The sequence below is a fragment of the Girardinichthys multiradiatus genome, chromosome 5 (genome assembly GCF_021462225.1).
Source record: "Girardinichthys multiradiatus isolate DD_20200921_A chromosome 5, DD_fGirMul_XY1, whole genome shotgun sequence".
NCBI lineage: Eukaryota > Metazoa > Chordata > Actinopteri > Cyprinodontiformes > Goodeidae > Girardinichthys > Girardinichthys multiradiatus.
In genome coordinates, this window is record NC_061798.1 from 11338744 (window position 1) to 11356414 (window position 17671).

At 38.3% G+C, this 17671-nt stretch overlaps 1 protein-coding gene across 1 annotated transcript in view; it reads left to right on the forward strand.

Moving 5' to 3' along the window:
• Window positions 1-8643: 8643 nt before the first annotated feature.
• Window positions 8644-17671, forward strand: part of LOC124868410 (rab11 family-interacting protein 4B-like) — a 64203-nt gene continuing 55175 nt past the window's right edge. Inside the window, exon 1 of the mRNA XM_047365645.1 lies at window positions 8644-8670. Within this exon, the coding sequence (XP_047221601.1) occupies window positions 8659-8670 (12 nt within the window). The 5' untranslated portion in view covers window positions 8644-8658. The remainder of the gene's footprint in view (window positions 8671-17671) is intronic.

Sequence of the window (17671 nt, forward strand, 5' to 3'; positions counted from 1 at the left end):
ATGTGATTCCTATGGTTTATATCCATGCATATGTACTTCTCCTGTTGCTGTGTTGCTGGGTCTCTGCATGTCAGCATGCAGAACATTTTCTCTGATTGGCTCCCCAGTGAGGAGGTGATTAGCAGCAGGAACATTGTGGAGGCGCTGATTACCCCCTCCGGGAAATGTTTCACTGACCTGTGAAATGGAAAATGAATGCAGGTGATAACTCAAAGACATGCATGCTGCTAGATCCTGTACAGTATAATGACACATTCTATATTTATACCGAACTGTGTAGTGTTATTGTACAGCATTCATCAGTTTTAATATTGACAGTTTAAAATATTTATCTCACCCTTACACTTGAAGTATGATGTTTGTACACAGAGAGAAAAGGGAGAAAGCTACATTTGGGTGGCCTATAGAATTTATATTTTCCATTTTTTACTCTAAATAGGTCAAAAATGTGAAGAGGTCCTTAGTTTCACTGCAAGTGTTGCTCCATATAATTAAATCCCACAGGCTGCCTTTGTAAACCTGACCTATTACGACTCACTTAAGTGTCACATGGTACCTTGTTCCAGGTTCCAAAGTCACATAAAACATTCCCAATTTCATGCTCAGATATTCGTTGTTTCCCATTTATTGTGCCCTTAAAAGCACATAGAGTTTCAATAATGACTCAGCCATGTGTAAAACTTAGGAAGCCCTGTAAACATTCATTTCTTTATAAATATTCACATATGAATGTTTTTTTTTTTTTTTATTGCCAATTGCAGAACAAAATATCCCTGTTTCACTCAATAATACATAATAAATCTAATCAAAATTGGGAAATCTATCTGAGGAAAAGGTTAAGAGAACCTACTCCCCAGTAGTTAGTGCTTGTCCCGTTTTATTGGCCTTACTTCAATAAGACACTTCTTATAATCATCTACCAGTCTTCTACATCAGTCTGAGAAAGGTTTGCCCCACTCCTCACTTTCAGCTGTGAGATGTTTGAGGGGTTTCTTGCGTGTACAGCTTGTTTCAGATCATCCCATGGCATCAAGACGTGAGCTTGACTTGGCCTAAGACTTTTTTTCTTTTAGTTTTCATCCAGAACTCAGGGGATATACAAATATGTGTTAGGTCATTGCTATGTTATAGAGTCCATTTATGCCTTAGGTTCCTTTTTTGTTTTTTTTACCAATAGTGTCTCCTTTTTCTTAAGGGGTTTATTCATGTTTTTTAGATTCCTTCTGTTTAGTTTTGTTGCTTCCAGAGTTCCAGTGTTAGAGATGTCTAGTTACATTTCCTTTTAGATCTGGTTCTCTCCTGTTTATGTTGTTTAGTTAGTTTCATTGTTTACTTGCTTCAGTTCATTTAGATGTGTTTTGGTGACCTCCTTGCACTTCCTGCTCTTCTCTGTTAATTAGTCACTCTCCTTCAGTTCTCCTGCATCCCTGGTCCCCAGCTGTCTCACATTCTCCTGATTAGCTCCTCTCCCAGTTCATTGGTTCATGCTCCACTTCCCTCAGTATTTTAGCTGCCTGGTTTTCATTGTCCCTCACTGGTTCATGTATGAGAGATTCACAGTTAGCATGAGGCTCTTTTCCTGGATTGTTTTATACGGTTTATGCCAAACATCTTCTCTGTTCTGGTGTCAAAACAATTAATCTCTCTAAAGAACCTTATTTAAAAAATCCTGATGTTTGTCTTCATTCTTTCTGGCAAAGGGGCCAGTGATTGTTTTTTCCATCCACCCATCCACCCATTTTCTAAACCAGCTACTTCTTCTTCTGGGGCCATTTATGTGATTGCACAGGCAAAGTGTGATTCACATTCTTTAAATTCTTTAAGAATAAAAGATATTAGAATCATTTTTAGTTTTGTGATGCTAGTGGAGATACAGCCTTTATTGTGTTTTTGGGAGGTAGGATGCTAAAATCATGAAACTCTTGTATTGCTGATATATTTGTCTGGTTAATAACCTCCCATGCCTGGAATATTGTTTTAGAACTATCTACCAATAAAAAACAAATATGGGTTAAAATGTAGAACTAAACTTTATACAAACTGAACTTACAAAGTGTTTAGGAGTGATGCCTTTCAATATTGAAAAAAATCACACATTTTATGTATTTATTCATTCATTTTGAAAAGATAGAAGATATGGCAATAAATTATGACAAATAAATTATGTTTATGTTTTATGCAGCTGCAGATATTGAGGGCTTAAGCAGCTCTGCTCATCTCTGTAAAGAGCCTGAGTACATTATTGGAAATAAAGATGAATCATAGGGAGACTGTCATTAAAGACATTATAGAGAAGTGGGAGGTGAAAATCTGCATTATCAAATGTGCACACAAACACTGATATGCACAAACATACAGACACACACCTAACACCTACCCCAACAATAGCATATTGCCTCATGGGGACCTGGCTTTGGTCCTCTCAGGGAGCAGTCACCCCTCACATCAGTGTCAGAAAATGGACCTCATCATGTAACAAAAACAAAACCACACACATACACAGGTTTATATTTCTATTTCTATTTACATTTAATTTCTGTTCCTAATGTTTTAAGGTGTCAGTTTCTATAATTGTGCAGGTTTCATTTTCACTTCCCCTTAATTTTAATCTTTCATGGAATTATATACCCCTTAAGTTTTTATTTGGCTAAAGGCGCAGTGATGAAGTAAGTTGTCTTATGTTATTAAAGATATTGATCTAGAAAAGTAATTGTGCTGCATTATATGGATTAAATAGCAGATTATTCATACAACAGTTCAAAACTACATAATATACTATGGATCCCAGTAGATAACCTACATTAGTTTTACAGGCAGCTGGCACAGCACAATTTCCCTGATTTAGAGCATGATTTAAAACCAGATATTTATAGTCTTCATTTTAACAAAGTTTACTGTTTTCAGGATTGCAATTTTATACTTCTGATGATTTTAAAACACACATTAGACAAAGCAAATCTTCCCATTGGGAAAATGACTACAATCCTTGCTCCTTCTCAACATTAATCAGGTTTCAGACCAAAGTAACAAAATATCAGTAAAGTTTTAAGAAGTTTGGAATACGTTTAAATAGTCAAAGGAAAAAATGAGGAACAAATGGATTGTTATTTATTTCATGTGCATCCTTATCGGCAAATTAGCCACTTTATAGCAGAAAAAAGAAAGTAACTATTTCCCATAAACGAAATAGCAAACGGAATGGTCTATAAGTCAGTCACTCTGAAAACATTAGGCAACGCTAACTATCCCTGCATTAATTCAATTCAATTCAGTTTATTTATATAGCGCCAATTCACAACACGTCGTCTCTAGGCACTTCATAACAGTCAGGTTCATACATTCCAATTAATTGTAACCATTGAACAGTGCAGTCAGATTCAGTTATTTATTCAAATTGGATAAAAAGATTTTCTGTCTAAGGAAACCCAGCAGATTGCATCGAGTCAGTGACTTGCAGCATTCACTCCTCCTGGACAGTCACTGGCGTTGACTTTGCAGCAATCCCTCATACTGAGCATGCATGTATCAACAGTGGAGAGGAAAAACTCCCTTTTAACAGGAAGAAACCTCCAGCAGAACCAGGCTCAGTGTGAGCGGCCATCTGCCACGACCGACTGGGGGTTTGAGAGAACAGAGCAGAGACACAAAGAGAACAAAGAAGCACTGATCCAGGAGTACTTTCTATGGGAAGGAAAAGTAAATGTTAATGGATGTAGCTCCTTTAGTCGTTTCACCTAGAAAGAAAGAACAGAAAAACTCTGAGCCAGTTTTCAAGGTTAGAGTATGAAAGAGAGCACATAGAGTTAGTCACAGTAAAAGCTCAGTCAACTGCCATGTCTAGGAGAGAGAAAGGGTTAAACACTGAAAGACAGGGCTATGTGGATCATCGGTAGAGGGTGAGCATTAAGTTGTTGCCAGCAGAAGCTTGGACAATGCCCCTCTCCAGAAAGGTGTCACAGGCAGACACAGAGCCAGGCCAGTTGTAGCTTCTAGGAAGAGAAAAGAGAGAAAACATAATGTTAAAAACTGAAGTAACAGCAAATAATGCAGAATTAGAGAGTAGTGTGAGAATGTAGCGAAGACGGTGAAAGTGGTCATTATGTCCTCCAGCAGCCTAAGCCTATAGCAGCATAACTACAGAGATAGCTCAGGATAACCTAAGCCACTCTAACTATAAGCTTTATCAAAAAGGAAAGTTTTAAGCCTAGCCTTAAAAGTAGACAGGGTGTCCATCTAGAGCCCACTGATGGCCATTGTTATACTAAAAACCACAATGATTGGGATACCTCTCTCTGTCAGATTGACCGTAACCATTGGAAAAGAGCGGGGATCATACAGCAGAAATGGAGGGTGTGTTTGCACCTCAACCATAACTGAGCCGGTTTAGGCTAAACCTGATTCCCCCTTACTCCATCCAACAGGGAGGGAAGAAGATGGAGGTAAAAAATAAGGAAGATAGCTCAGGATAACCTAAGCCACTCTAACTATAAGCTTTATCAAAAAGGAAAGTTTTAAGCCTAGCCTTAAATGTAGACAGGGTGTCTGCCTCACGGACTAAAACTGGGAGCTGGTTCCACAGGAGAGGAGCCTGATAACTAAAAGATCTGCCTCCCATTCTACTTCTAGAGACTCTAGGAACCACCAGTAAACCTGCAGTCTGAGAACGAAGTGCTCTGTTAGGAAAATATGGAACAATCAGATCTCTGATGTATGATGGAGCTAAATCATTAAGGGCTTTATATGTGAGGAGGAGAATTTTAAATTCTATTCTGGATTTAACAGGGAGCCAATGAAGGGAAGCTAAAGTAAGAGAAATATGATCTCTCTTTTAAATTTTCATCAGAACTCTTGTTTTGAATCAGCTGAAGGCTTTTAACTGCATTTTGTGGACATCCTGATAGTAACGAATTACAATAGTCCAGCCTTGAAGTAACAAATGCATGGATTAATTTTTCAGCATCACTCCTGGACAGGATATTTCTAATTTTGGCAATGTTCCGGAGGTGAAAGAAGGAAACCCTTGAAACCTGTTTAATATGGGATTTAAATGACATGTCCTGGTCAAAAATAACACCAAGGTTTTTAACTTTATTATCAGAGGTCAATTTAATGCCATCCAGGTTAAGTGATTGACTAAGCAGTTTCTTTTTTAAAGACTCCGGTCCAAAGACGACAACTTCTGTCTTGTCTGAATTTAGAAGCAGAAAATTTAAAGTCATCCAGGTTTTTATGTCTTCAAGACATGCTTGTAGTCTATCTAACTGGTTGGGTTCATCAGGATTTATGGATAAGTAAAGCTGAGGATCATCAGCGTAACAGTGAAAATTTATCCTGTGCTGCCTGATAATTTGACCTATTGGAAGCATATATATATAGTAAAGAGAATTTGCCCAAGTACAGAACCCTGTGGCACTCCACAATTAACCCTGGAGTTTAAAGATGATTTATCATTTACATGAACAAACTGGAATCTGTCAGACAAATAAGATTTAAACCAGCCTAGCGCTGTTCCCCTGATCCTTACAGCATATTCCAGCCTTTCTAAGAGAATTTTGTGATTGACTGTATCAAATGCAGCACTGAGATCTAACAGGACAAGTACAGACACAAGTCCATTATCTGAGGCCATAAGAATATCATTAGTGACTTTCAGCAGAGCTGTTTCAGTGCTATGATGAGCTCTGAAGCCTGACTGAAACTCTTCAAACAGGTCATTGCTGTGTAAATGCTCACACATTTGATTAGCAAATATTTTCTCAAGAATTTTAGATAAGAATGGAAGATTGGATATAGGTCTGTAATTTTTCAAGTCATCTCGATCAAGCGAAGGTTTCTTAAGTAAAAGTTTAATTACAGCTACCTTAAAATCCTGTGGTACATATCCATTTACTAAGGATAGGTTAATCATACCTAAAATGGGCTGGTAATCAGAGGGAACACTTCCTTAAATAATTTGGTTGGGATTGGGTCTAACATACAAGATGAAGGTTTAGATGAAGCTAATATTTCTGATAACTCAGGAAGCTTCACAGGTTCAAAACAGTCCAAACACAACTCAGGTTCTGCAGTTATTTCCAATGTTGTCTCACTTGCTGAGGATGAAGGAATCATCTTTGGGAGTATATCAAAGATTTTATTTTTAATAGAATCTATTTTATTTTGGAAGAGTCCCATAAAGTCTTGACTGCTGAGAGCTAAGGGAATGGATGCCTCAACAGAGCTATGACTGTGTAAGTTTAGCAACTGTAATAAAGAGAAACCTAGGATTATTCTTGTTCTCTTCTATTAATGATGAGAAATAAGCTGTTCTAGCTTGGCGAAGTGTCTTTTTATACAACAGGAGGCTATTTTTCCAGATTAAGTAGGAATCCTCTAGGTGTGTAGAGCACCATTTTCTGTCCAATTTTCTAACATTGTGCTTTAAAGTACGCAACTCTGAATTAAACCATGGAGCCAGCCTCCTATGAATAATTACCTTCTTTTTCAAGGGGGCTGCATTGTCTAATGCATCACGCAATGATGAAGTAACACTATGAACAAGAGAATCAATTTGTGAAGGGGAAACAAAATTATTGCCCTCCACAGTGTTTTTCTGTGATAATGAGGAAATCAAGAGTGGAACAGATTCTTTAAAGGTTGTTACAGCATTTTCTGATAATGATCTACTATAATGAAATTTTCTTTCAGGTGTGGAGTACTCGGTTAAATTAAACTCCAAGGTTATTAAAAAATGGTCAGACAGGACAGGGTTATGAGAAAATATTGTTATGTCGCACAAGGTCCAAAGAATGAAGACAAAGGTGGGTAGGTTTGTTAATGTTTTGAGCAAAGCCAATTGAGTCTAAGATAGCATTAAAGGCTATATTTAGGCTATCACTTTCAGTGTCAACATGAATGTTAAAATCCCCCACTATAATAACCTTATCTGTATTTAACACTAAATCAGATAAAAGGTCTGAAAACTGATCTAAAAATTGAGAGTAAGGGCCTGGTGGACGATAGAAAACAACAAACAGAAGTGGTTTTAGTGCTTTGCAATTTGGATGAGGAAAACTAAGGATTAAATATTCAAAATAGTTGTAGCTATTGATTGGTCTGGGACTAATCAATAAATCGGACTGAAAGATGGTTCCTACTCGTCCTCGCCCAGTATTTCGAGGAATGTGAAAATTTAAATAATTAGTAGGAGTTGACTCATTTATAGTAACATAATCCTCTTGCTGCAGCCAGGTGTCTGTGAGGCAAAATAAATCAATCTGGTTGTCACAAATCAGGTCACTAACTAGCAAAGTCTTTGAAGAGAGAGATCTTATGTTCAGTAAGCCACATTTCATTGTTTTATTTTTCTTTTCGGTCTGAGTTGTGTTTATTTTTATTAGATTTTCCTTATTTCCTCCTTTTAGTTAATTTTTTAATCTATTCAATTTTGGCCGTGGGGGAGACACTGTCTTAATAGGGTAATGGGTGGGTAGCAGTACAGAAGCTGCAGAGAGGAGTGTTAAACTACGACCCTGCTTCCTGGTCTGAACCCTGGGTTGTCAGAGTTTTGGAGAACTAATAAATTCAGCCAGATTCCTAGAAAGAAGAGCTGCTCCATCCAAAGTGGGATGGATGCCGTCTCTTCGGATCAGACCAGGTTTTCCCCAAAATGTTCGCCAGTTATCAATGTAACCCACATTGTTTTCTGGACACCACCTAGACAGCCAGCGGTTGAATGACAGCATGAAGCTAAACATGTTGTCACTGGTCAGATCAGGGAGGGGACCAGAGAAAATGACGGAGTCCGACATTGTTTTGGCAAACTTACACACCGAAGCAACACTAACTTTGGTGACCTCCGATTGACGTAACCTGGTGTCATTCCCGCCAGCGTGAATAACAATCTTACTGAATTTACGCTTATCCTTAGCCAGCAGTTTCAGGTATGATTTGATGTCGCCCGTTCTGGCCCCTGGCAGACATTTGACTATGGTCGCTGGTGTCTCTACTGCCACGTTTCTGACTATGGAGCTGCCAATTATCAGAGTTGGCTTCTCAGCGGGTGTGTCACTGAGCGGGGAAAATCTGTTAGAAACGCAGACGGGTTGGTGGTGACCTGTGGGCTGGGATCTAGGACTATGCTTTCTACGTACCGTCACCCAGCCAGCCTGAGGCCCCGGCTGTGCGGGCTCTGCTGGAGGACAGCTACGGGGAGCTACCCTCGGTGGCTCCGCGCTGGCTAAGGGGCCTCCGCTATGTGCTGGTTTTTCAACAGCGCGGAGCCGGGCCTCCAATTCCGACACCCTCGCCTCCAAAGCTACAAAAATGCTACATTTATTACACGTCCCATTATCACTAAAGGAGGCAGAGGAGTAACTGAACATCTGACACAGAGAGCAGGAGAGAGGAGGAGACTGGATATTCCCACATTAATTACTCATTAATTAGGATGTCCATGTGATGATCTACCCTGTTAATATTGTGTAAAAATGAGTAAAGTCCTGCTGGAAGAGAATGGGTTTTGCCTTTCGTCTGATAGCCAGTATAAGAGCACCTTAGTTTGTGCTGCACTGTGGTTTCCACTTGGTGGTAGTGTTCAGCTGCAGACTCCAAACAGAAACACCAAGATACACTGAGCAGAGTCATCATGGATTTGTTCCACTGAAATCTTTGCAGATAATGGAACGGAAGGTGAGTTTCTTCTTACTTTTACTCTGATTAAACAGTATGCCTAATTCATCTGTTAGATTAGATATCCTGTTGGTGTTTGTTTCCACTCTTTTGTTGGACTAAATATCTAACTGGAATCTGTGTCCACGGAGATAATTATCTTATACTAGAAGGACGTGTTTTATTTGATATATATTATGATATTAAGTTCATATTAGATTAGCATCGACAAAATGACTTCTAAAACAGTATCAAAAACACCTTATTTCACTTTCATTTAGTTTATTTTATTTAGTTATTAGTGTCGCTCTGAATTTCATTCTTTCTGTGAAATTATTTCTTATATAAGTAATGTATTTTTCAAGTTTTGAAAAGCTTGGAGGGTTTTGGGGGTTTTCACCTCAACAGATGCAGTTTACATTTTCAATATGTCAGCTGAGAAGTGCTCTTTAAATATTTACACTGTGAAATGCAATACAATTGCTGCCTACTTTAAAATGCAGTACTTCCTTTTTTGAACACTGTTTCACTTGCGTACTTCCCCATCAAACAGCGTATTCATGTGATATTCTGTCACAAACGTCACGACGCCAGGCGGGATTTGATGGGCAGTTGATTTGCATTTTTGGTTTCTCTGCACAGTAGACAGTAGCTACGACTTGCTGTCACAGGTTTAGTTCCTGCGTGTGCTTAAATGTTTGAAATGTCAATAAAAATGAAAGTCCTTGCAGATATGTTTTTGTCTCCTCCATATAAATATTCAGATTATGTTACTTTTGCAAAGTAAAGACACAACAACAAATTTATCTTTAAGTCTGTCTCCCATGACATTTCTTGACAATATGCACCACTACTCTCTAATTCTAGTTAAATCAATTTTTATCACAAATCTTTATTGGTTCTTATTGCATTTCTGTTTTGTTGCAGCTTGACGTCTGCTTGAAGTTTACACCCAGGCTGACCTGTATACACAATTGATGTCCTCTGAGGGTGAATCAGCCTGTAGTTTGTTAACAAAACACAGGGACCTGGTGTTATAGCTGCAGTATTGTGCTCCCTTTAAAGAAAATAGCATTTCCAGCATGAAAATGCTGCTGCAGACCAATGATTTGTCAAAAAAATTACTTTTTAAAGCAAGAAGCAGAAAGTGTAGTCTGCATGTAGTCCCTCTGACTTTTAATAGTTTTAGCTATTACGGCGCCTCTCAGATGTATTCATACACCTTAAACTTGTTTATTTTGTCACAATCACAAGCTTCAATTTGTTTTGTTGGCCTTTTGTGATAGACCAACACAAAGTAGAACATAACTGTAAGGTTTGTAGTGGGGTGTGCATATGTGTTGAGCCTTCCTGAGTCAGGCCCGGCTTTTGCTGCAACCACGGTTGCAAGTTTTTTTGTTATATGTCTCTATGAATTTTGAACATCTAGACACTGAACATTTTTGCTCTTCTTTGCAAAATAGCTCAAGCTCAGTCAGTTTGGATGAAGAGCATCCCTTCCACAGATTTACATTTGGATTTATGTCTGGAATTTATGTCTTTGGATTTATGTCTGAGCTTTGACTGGGCCATGCTAACACATGAATATGCTTTGATCTAAACCGTACCATTATAACTCTGGCTGTATGTGTAAGGTTACTGTCCTGTGGGGTGGTGAGCCTTGACCCTAGTCTCAAGTCTTTTGTAGTAAGTAAAATTTGTATAACATTTTATCTTCATATTCCTTTTACAGATGAAAATCACCAAGTGCTTCATGAAAACAGAGCATATATTTAAATTGTGATAAAATAGACCAAAACAAAAACAAATCATACAGATAAAAACACAGTACATTTAATTAAGAATGTCATTAGCTACTTTTGATATGAGTTCAGATGATTTGAACAAAATGAAAACAAAGGATGCTCATTCAAACATCGTCCTGTATTTAGCTCCATCCATCATCCATCAACTCTGACAAGTACTTACTGAACAAAACCATCCCCACAGCATGATTCTGCCACCAACCTGTTTCTGCTTGGGAACGGCCGGTCTAGGATTACTTTATGTATTTGGTAAAGGCTCCATTATTGTCTCGTCTTCCACATGTTGTGTTCTCTGTTCCCTACCTGGTTTGTGGCTAGATTTAAACTGCAAACAGGACCACTCATGGCTTCCTTTTATTAATGGCTTTCTTCTTGCTGCTCTTCCATCAAGGCCGGATTTGTGGACTACATAACTAAAAGTTGTCCTGCTAACAAATACTTCCACCTGAACTGTGGATCTCTGCTGCTCCTTCATCTATCTCATAAAATCCCAAAGTAATACTTGTAGTTTGTGGTTGTAATAAAATGTGAAACATGTTTTGTGCATAGCACTGTATATTGGAAGTGATATTATAGATACCACTTTTGAAAGTTTATTTAGTTGAATAAGGTCCTTTGTGTTTCATCAGATTTCTACATTCATCCATTGTATGATTTCTTCCCTTTGCTTTTTTGCAAAGCTGCATTCAGTAGTGCAAATGGCTAAATTTGTGAAACAAATTGACTTGAGTGATGAAGTGTTGCCATAGCAGGAGAAAGAGGAATGCCAGAGCTCCCCTGGGGAACCCTGTGGAGGTGTGTTTGTGTTGGTAGGTGTTTGTGCATGTCAGGGTTAGGAAAAGACAAAGAAACATGAGAAGAGTCCCATTATTGTAAGAGGAGTTGAAGAAGAGGATTTGTTACTCTGCTCTTCTATACCGTTTGTCTTCTTGAAAACCTGAAGTCATACATGCCCTTTTATAAACTATATACTGTTTTAATATCCTCCCTGGTGCTTAGGGAACTGGTATAATCTATCTGTCATAGTGAACCAGAATTCACTCCAGCACCTGCTGCTGAATCTTTCAGCTACACACAATATCTTTGTATACTTATGTGTGTCTCAGCTTGGATACAAAAGCAAGACGCACAGATCAAGATCAATGGGGTCAACAATGTTTAAAAAAACAACTTATGAATATTTCATGAAGAGGAAAAAAGAAAATATATTTAGTACAATAATACTGTGGGTGTATCAAAATCACTACAGCATGCACAGACACGGGATGTACACAAGTGAATAAAAACGGGGGACTTTTGAAGTAAATGATACATAATAATAAAAAGTATTTCTTATCAAAAAAGCTTACAGAAATCCAAACTATGTGGGGAGTATCAGATAATACTTGTCTCCTTTTAGTACTCCCTTAACTAAGATCAAGCAACCTCACATTATTAATCTTGCATTTATGTTGAATTTATATTTCACTTTATCAATATTTCCTGTATTTTATCTTGAAAAAGAAGTCATTAATCACCACGGTTTAGTGAAATAGTTTTATTTTTACTAACCTGAGTCTGATGATGCACCAGTGCAGCTCTGCAGCTTGATGCAACAGAAGGTAACTTCTGCACCTTTTGGCATAATATAAAGAAAATATAATAATGCCTGTGTCACAGTGTGTTTGTATTAAACCCCTAAAGTCTTGTGCACAATTGGGAGGAAAGTGCCTAAATATTCATTTTGTGTTGCCACAGAGTGAATTTAGTTCTGGGTTTTGACTGGGCCATTCTAATATAGTGAAGCACTGTAATTTGAACCATTCCATGTTACAGTAGCTCTGGCTGTATGTTTGGGGTTGTTGTTCTGCTGGAAACTGAACCTCCATTCCCACTCTCAAGTCTTTGCTGACCAATGTTCTCTAAGAAACTTCTGAGGCCTTCACAGAACTGCTCGATTTACACTGAGATAAGATTACACAAAGATTGTAACTAGACTTTGTTTACTAATCATGTGATTCTGAGAACAATGCACTGGAGAGTGCAAGTGCTGAGTACAAATGCACACCCCACTGTAAATAACATCACTCCATAAAAATGACTGAAGCTGATTTCCTGTGAACTTAGGGTTATCTAAATAAATAAATAAATAAATATTATTTTACTTATTCAAAAAAATCACAAATGTTAATGCTAAATCTGGTTATTTAAGAAAATGTTGTTAGCCAACTGTACTGATATAGAGGCAGGTAAAGTCTTGCAACCATTAGAAAGCCATACAGTTGGGTGCTGCACAGCTTCTTAACTGGCTATGTGTTGTGTTGGGTTTTAGGAGGGACCCAAATGCAGTGGCAGAGGGATGAAGTGAAGAGTCTTTTCATAATGAAGTTTACAGAAAATACAATGTTGATCTGAAGGAAACAGGGCATAGAACAATGTAGGGGAAATGGAACAACTGAGAACATGCAGAAAACGGAAGAATCCCGCAGAGAATGGAAAGTTGTCAAGGGCTTAAATATTGAAGTGGGAAAGGAAGATGACCAAGAAACCAGGTGAACTAATCAGATGAAATTAGTTGCAGCTGAAGTGAGGAGAGAGAGAAAAAAGCTGAGGGTAGGAGACTAATTGAATAGAGCTGAACACATCATAAACACTGCGGAAGAGGTCAAAATACACACAACTGAAAATCAAAACCCAGATACCAAACGTCTGAGGACCAGATTTGCTTAGCCAATGCAGAAACATTATCAATAATCTATGCCTCCTTTTTTTCGCATACTGTTTGGAGATATAATTTTTATTCTCCCTTGGGTTGGATTAGAAAACTGATCCTAGTACTCTGCAAGAGTTTTTCTTTTGCTTTACGCTGAGTCTTTTATACTTCATCAGCATCAGAAGTGTTGGATCAGCCGAGTTTGAAAATGTAACAGCTCTCGTTCTTTGGTTTGCTGCCATGATGAACATGAATGAACATGAACGAGGATGACGGTTGAGTGATATTTATGATAAGCTGAAAGATACGAACTGCTGCACTCAAATAAATGCCCTCCAGAAACCATAGAACTCTGTTTTCCTGCTCTTGTCTAGAGCATATCTGCTTTCAGTAGCTTCTCTCTAGTTCAGTTTTCTTTGAAACCTTCTGTTTAATCACTGCTTTCCTCTTATGCCCATTGCCTTTTTTTCTACACCTTTCTGTCTCTCCTCAGTTTCTACACAATAGCTCCTCTGATAATTAGTGAGGAGATGACTTTGCTTGCTCTGAAGTCTTTTTAAGTTTAATTAAAGAATAGTCAAGAGAAGCAGCGAGGCTACTAGCGAGAACAGGAGCAGAGATAAACTTCAGGAGTTTCTAACCTCATTCAAAGCAGGAACAACAGTAAAACAAAAACAGGGAGAAAAGGGGAACCAGAAAGAAAGATAGAAGGAGTACAAAGGCCATGTTTGTTAATCATTGTTTTAGCTGCTGCCAGTTTTGCAGAAGCAACATGAGCACATCCTCTTTGACCTTCCTCAAAACTTGCTCCCATTTGACATTCTGTTTTTGAGTTAGAAGAAATCTGTGTGAAGGTCAACATCCGATTTCAATGTGTTTCGTGTTTTCAGTCATAGACACTATTAACACCCTGTGAACAACCACAAACTTTAATGTGTTTCATTACAATTGTACATGATGAACCAAAGAAAGTTGTGGATAGTTATGAAGTGAGGAATGCCATGCTTTTGACTTTTAAACCCATTTTGTAAATAAAAACCTGAAAGGTGCGATGCAGGCTCTACTTTGATACCCCTACATTAAAATCCATCACATCCATCACTTTATCTGTAATGAGACAAAATTATGAAAAGGCTGAACTGAATGCTTAAACACAAGTCCTCGTGTTTTAGTTGGTAGTGTCCTTTAATACCAGCAGTGCTGTGATCCAAGTAGTTTTTCATCAAGTACACTAAAAGACAGAAATGAAGCATTAAGTCTTGTAGGATTCAGAATTCTGCTTTAAATCACAGCTGTATATTGTTGGCCTTGTCTCTGAGAAGTCAAACTGTAGGTTAAATGCTGTGACAGCACCCTGAAACCTTTGAGGGTGGTAGATTAAGTTCACGATCTGCGTTTGGTTTGCCCATAGAGTTCATTTTGTACATCCTGTTTCCTCACTGCTTGGTGAGCAAGCCTTTATTATAACTACTGCAGATCAGAAAACGATGTTTCTTAGTAGCTGAGTATTATTATGCAAACACAAGCCGAACATGAGTATACATAGTGATTCACAGAGTGGCTGGAATATGATGACAGGGTGTTATACATTCAGGAAATTCTCTACAATGAGACATTTTATGTCAGATTTATGGGAAGAGCTGCATGTATAATCTGAAGAGCAAATGTCAAAATGCATTTCTTTGTAAGTTGGGACACAGTGCCTCCATGCAGCTTGATTGCATCTGCGGACATCTGATCTCTGAACAACCTGTGCCTAACATTGAAACCCTCTGACCACATGAAAAGCCACACGGTTGATTGATACCATGGCTGACAGCCATGGAAATCTTACATAATGTGATGCCACACTGGGATGCATCAAGTATGATGTGATTTGATGGGACAAAATGACAAGCTGTCTTTTGGATTCACAATTAATCTTGAGATCAGTGAAAAACGCTGGCAGTGTCATTTTTGAGGTGCTTGCTAATGACCCAGTCTTTTTTTTCAGCTATTAGAGTTTATTTCATTTTTATTTTATCATTTTTCATTTTTTCAATTAGCACTTCTTACATACGATAAGAATCATAGTGAGTGAGCTATCAGGTGAGAATCAGGGCACCTTGTCATCACTGGGTGTAGAGCTATCTGAAGGGAAAGCTAGGTTGTTTTTTTTTATAAAGGCAGCTGATAAGCTGTATCATGGTTGTATTGATTTGCTGTTTCACTTCTTTAGCACTTCATAAGCTCTAACTTTAAATATGTGAGGAGATAACAATAATCACTAAAATTACTGTCATATTGAAATTAAAAGGAAATAATGTGATTTCACCTCCAAGTAATCATAAAATGGCTTGTAAAAGTATTTATACTCAAACTTTTTCACATGTCACCTAATGGGACACAAGGTCACACATAATGGTGACGTTGAGGTTAAAGGAAACTGTTTTCAAAGCTTTGTAATGACAAAAACCAGACAGGTGTGCATTTATATTCAAGTCATTACTTGGTAGTACCAGTTTTGCTGCACAGAGTTTTTTCATGTTGCCAAAATAAAATCTGTTTTGGTCAAATTCTTTGAGTAAATTCTTTCACAGTTGCTTTGTCCCCTTCATGACTTGTAGAGGACACTTGTCTCAACAGCACTACGCTGGATTTTTATCAAGGAGTATCAGAGTAAAGAGAGAATAAAAAAACAGAAGCAGAAAACGCTTCTTTGATTTTTATTTATGCAGAAGGTTGAAAACCATGTATCCTTTTCCTTTTTCTTTTTAATGTTTTAGTGGTCTACTACACAAACAAAATAGATTAACTAATATGTTTTATTAATATGCTAATTATTATAACCTGACAAAATGTTGAATGGTTCAAGAAACATAAATACTTTTGTTTGGCTGCCGTGTTTTGTATTTTTTGGAATCTTTCACCATAAAAAAAAATGCATAAATGAGAAATTCCTGTGTCCTACCTTTTGTCGATGGAGAGTCAGTTCCTGAAACTTGCTCTAAGTGACCAACATGTAATTTCAGTATTTGCCAAAATAATTGTAATTATAATTTTTGTCCCCACAGTTGAGCTGTCCTGGTAACAAATTAATCACAGAGGACTATAAATAAAAATATAAAGCAAAACATGGATACCATTTAGTGGGTTTAAGTGTAAACTGGTGTGAGGGAAGATGTAATTGGAAAGAAATAAAGGAAGGAGTTCAGATCAGTAATGCAGGAGGATAAAAAGGAAAAGAAAAGAAAACATAAAACGGATTTAAGGTGAATAAAGAGAGCAGGCTTAAAGGGTAACACCATAGATAATGGATCAGGGGATGGGCCGCTTTGCTTGGTGTGTGACGGAAGTCATTAATTGCAATGACAATTATAATGTCACACCTCCATGTTAGCTGCTGGACTTTCTTTGACCATATGCAAACTGATGGATGAGAAAGTAAATGATAGAATGATAGAATACAACCAAAGGATAAATGGTTTTGTCCTTTTTACTGGACGTTTTTCTCAGTGTAATTTCAGGTAAATTGTACATGTGGTGCATTTAAGCTAATACAGTTATCTTACTTTTATTTCTGAAGACTTAAATTTCCAATACAATTTGACTTATGAAGTATTATTTTCGCAGCTGGGAAATAATCCTGTTTCTTTCAACATGCTACTGTTAAAACATTTGACAAGACTAAAAATAATTGTAAGCAGTTTCACATTGTTAATATATGCAGGGAAGTCCAAACAGTTTGTGTCCTGTAAATATTATTCATAGAACCTGAACGTTTTCACATTTTGTCACGTTATAACCACAAACTTTAGTGCGATTTTATATGACAAACCTATAGATAAAAATGCATAACTGTGAAGTATTAGCAAAAAGGTTATATGGTTTTAAAAAAGAAATCTGAAAATCCTAACATATGAACATACTCGTACTTGTACTCGTCGTCTTCCGCTTATCCGGGACCGGGTCGCGGGGGCAGCAGACTCAGCAGAGACGCCCAGACGTCCCTCTCCCCAGACACCTCCTCCAGCTCCTCTGGGTGGAGCCCAAGGCATTCCCAGGCCAGCAGAGAGACATAGTCCCTCCAGCGTGTCCTGGGCCGTCCCCTGGGCCTCCTCCCAGTGGGACGTGCCTGGAACACCTCCCGAGGAAGGCGTCCAGGAGGCATCCGGTATGGATGCCCGAGCCCCCTCAACTGGCTCCTCTCGATGTGGAGGAGCAGCGGCTCTACTCCGAGCCCCTCCCGGATGGCCGAGCTCTTCACCCTATCTCTAAGGGAGTGCCCTGCAACCCTACAGAGGAAGCTCATTTCAGCCGCTTGTATCCGGGATCTCGTTCTTTCGGTCATGACCCAACGTTCATGGCCATAGGTGAGGGTAGGAACGTAGACTGACCGATAAATTGAACATATGAACATTCTTTGATGTAAACCATCATTGTTGCTCTGGCTTTCAATTTAGGGTCGTTGTTCCGCTCGGAGGTGAACCTCTACCTCCGTTTCTTTTTCTAATTCATGGACCGACAACTAAGGGGGTGAAAAAAA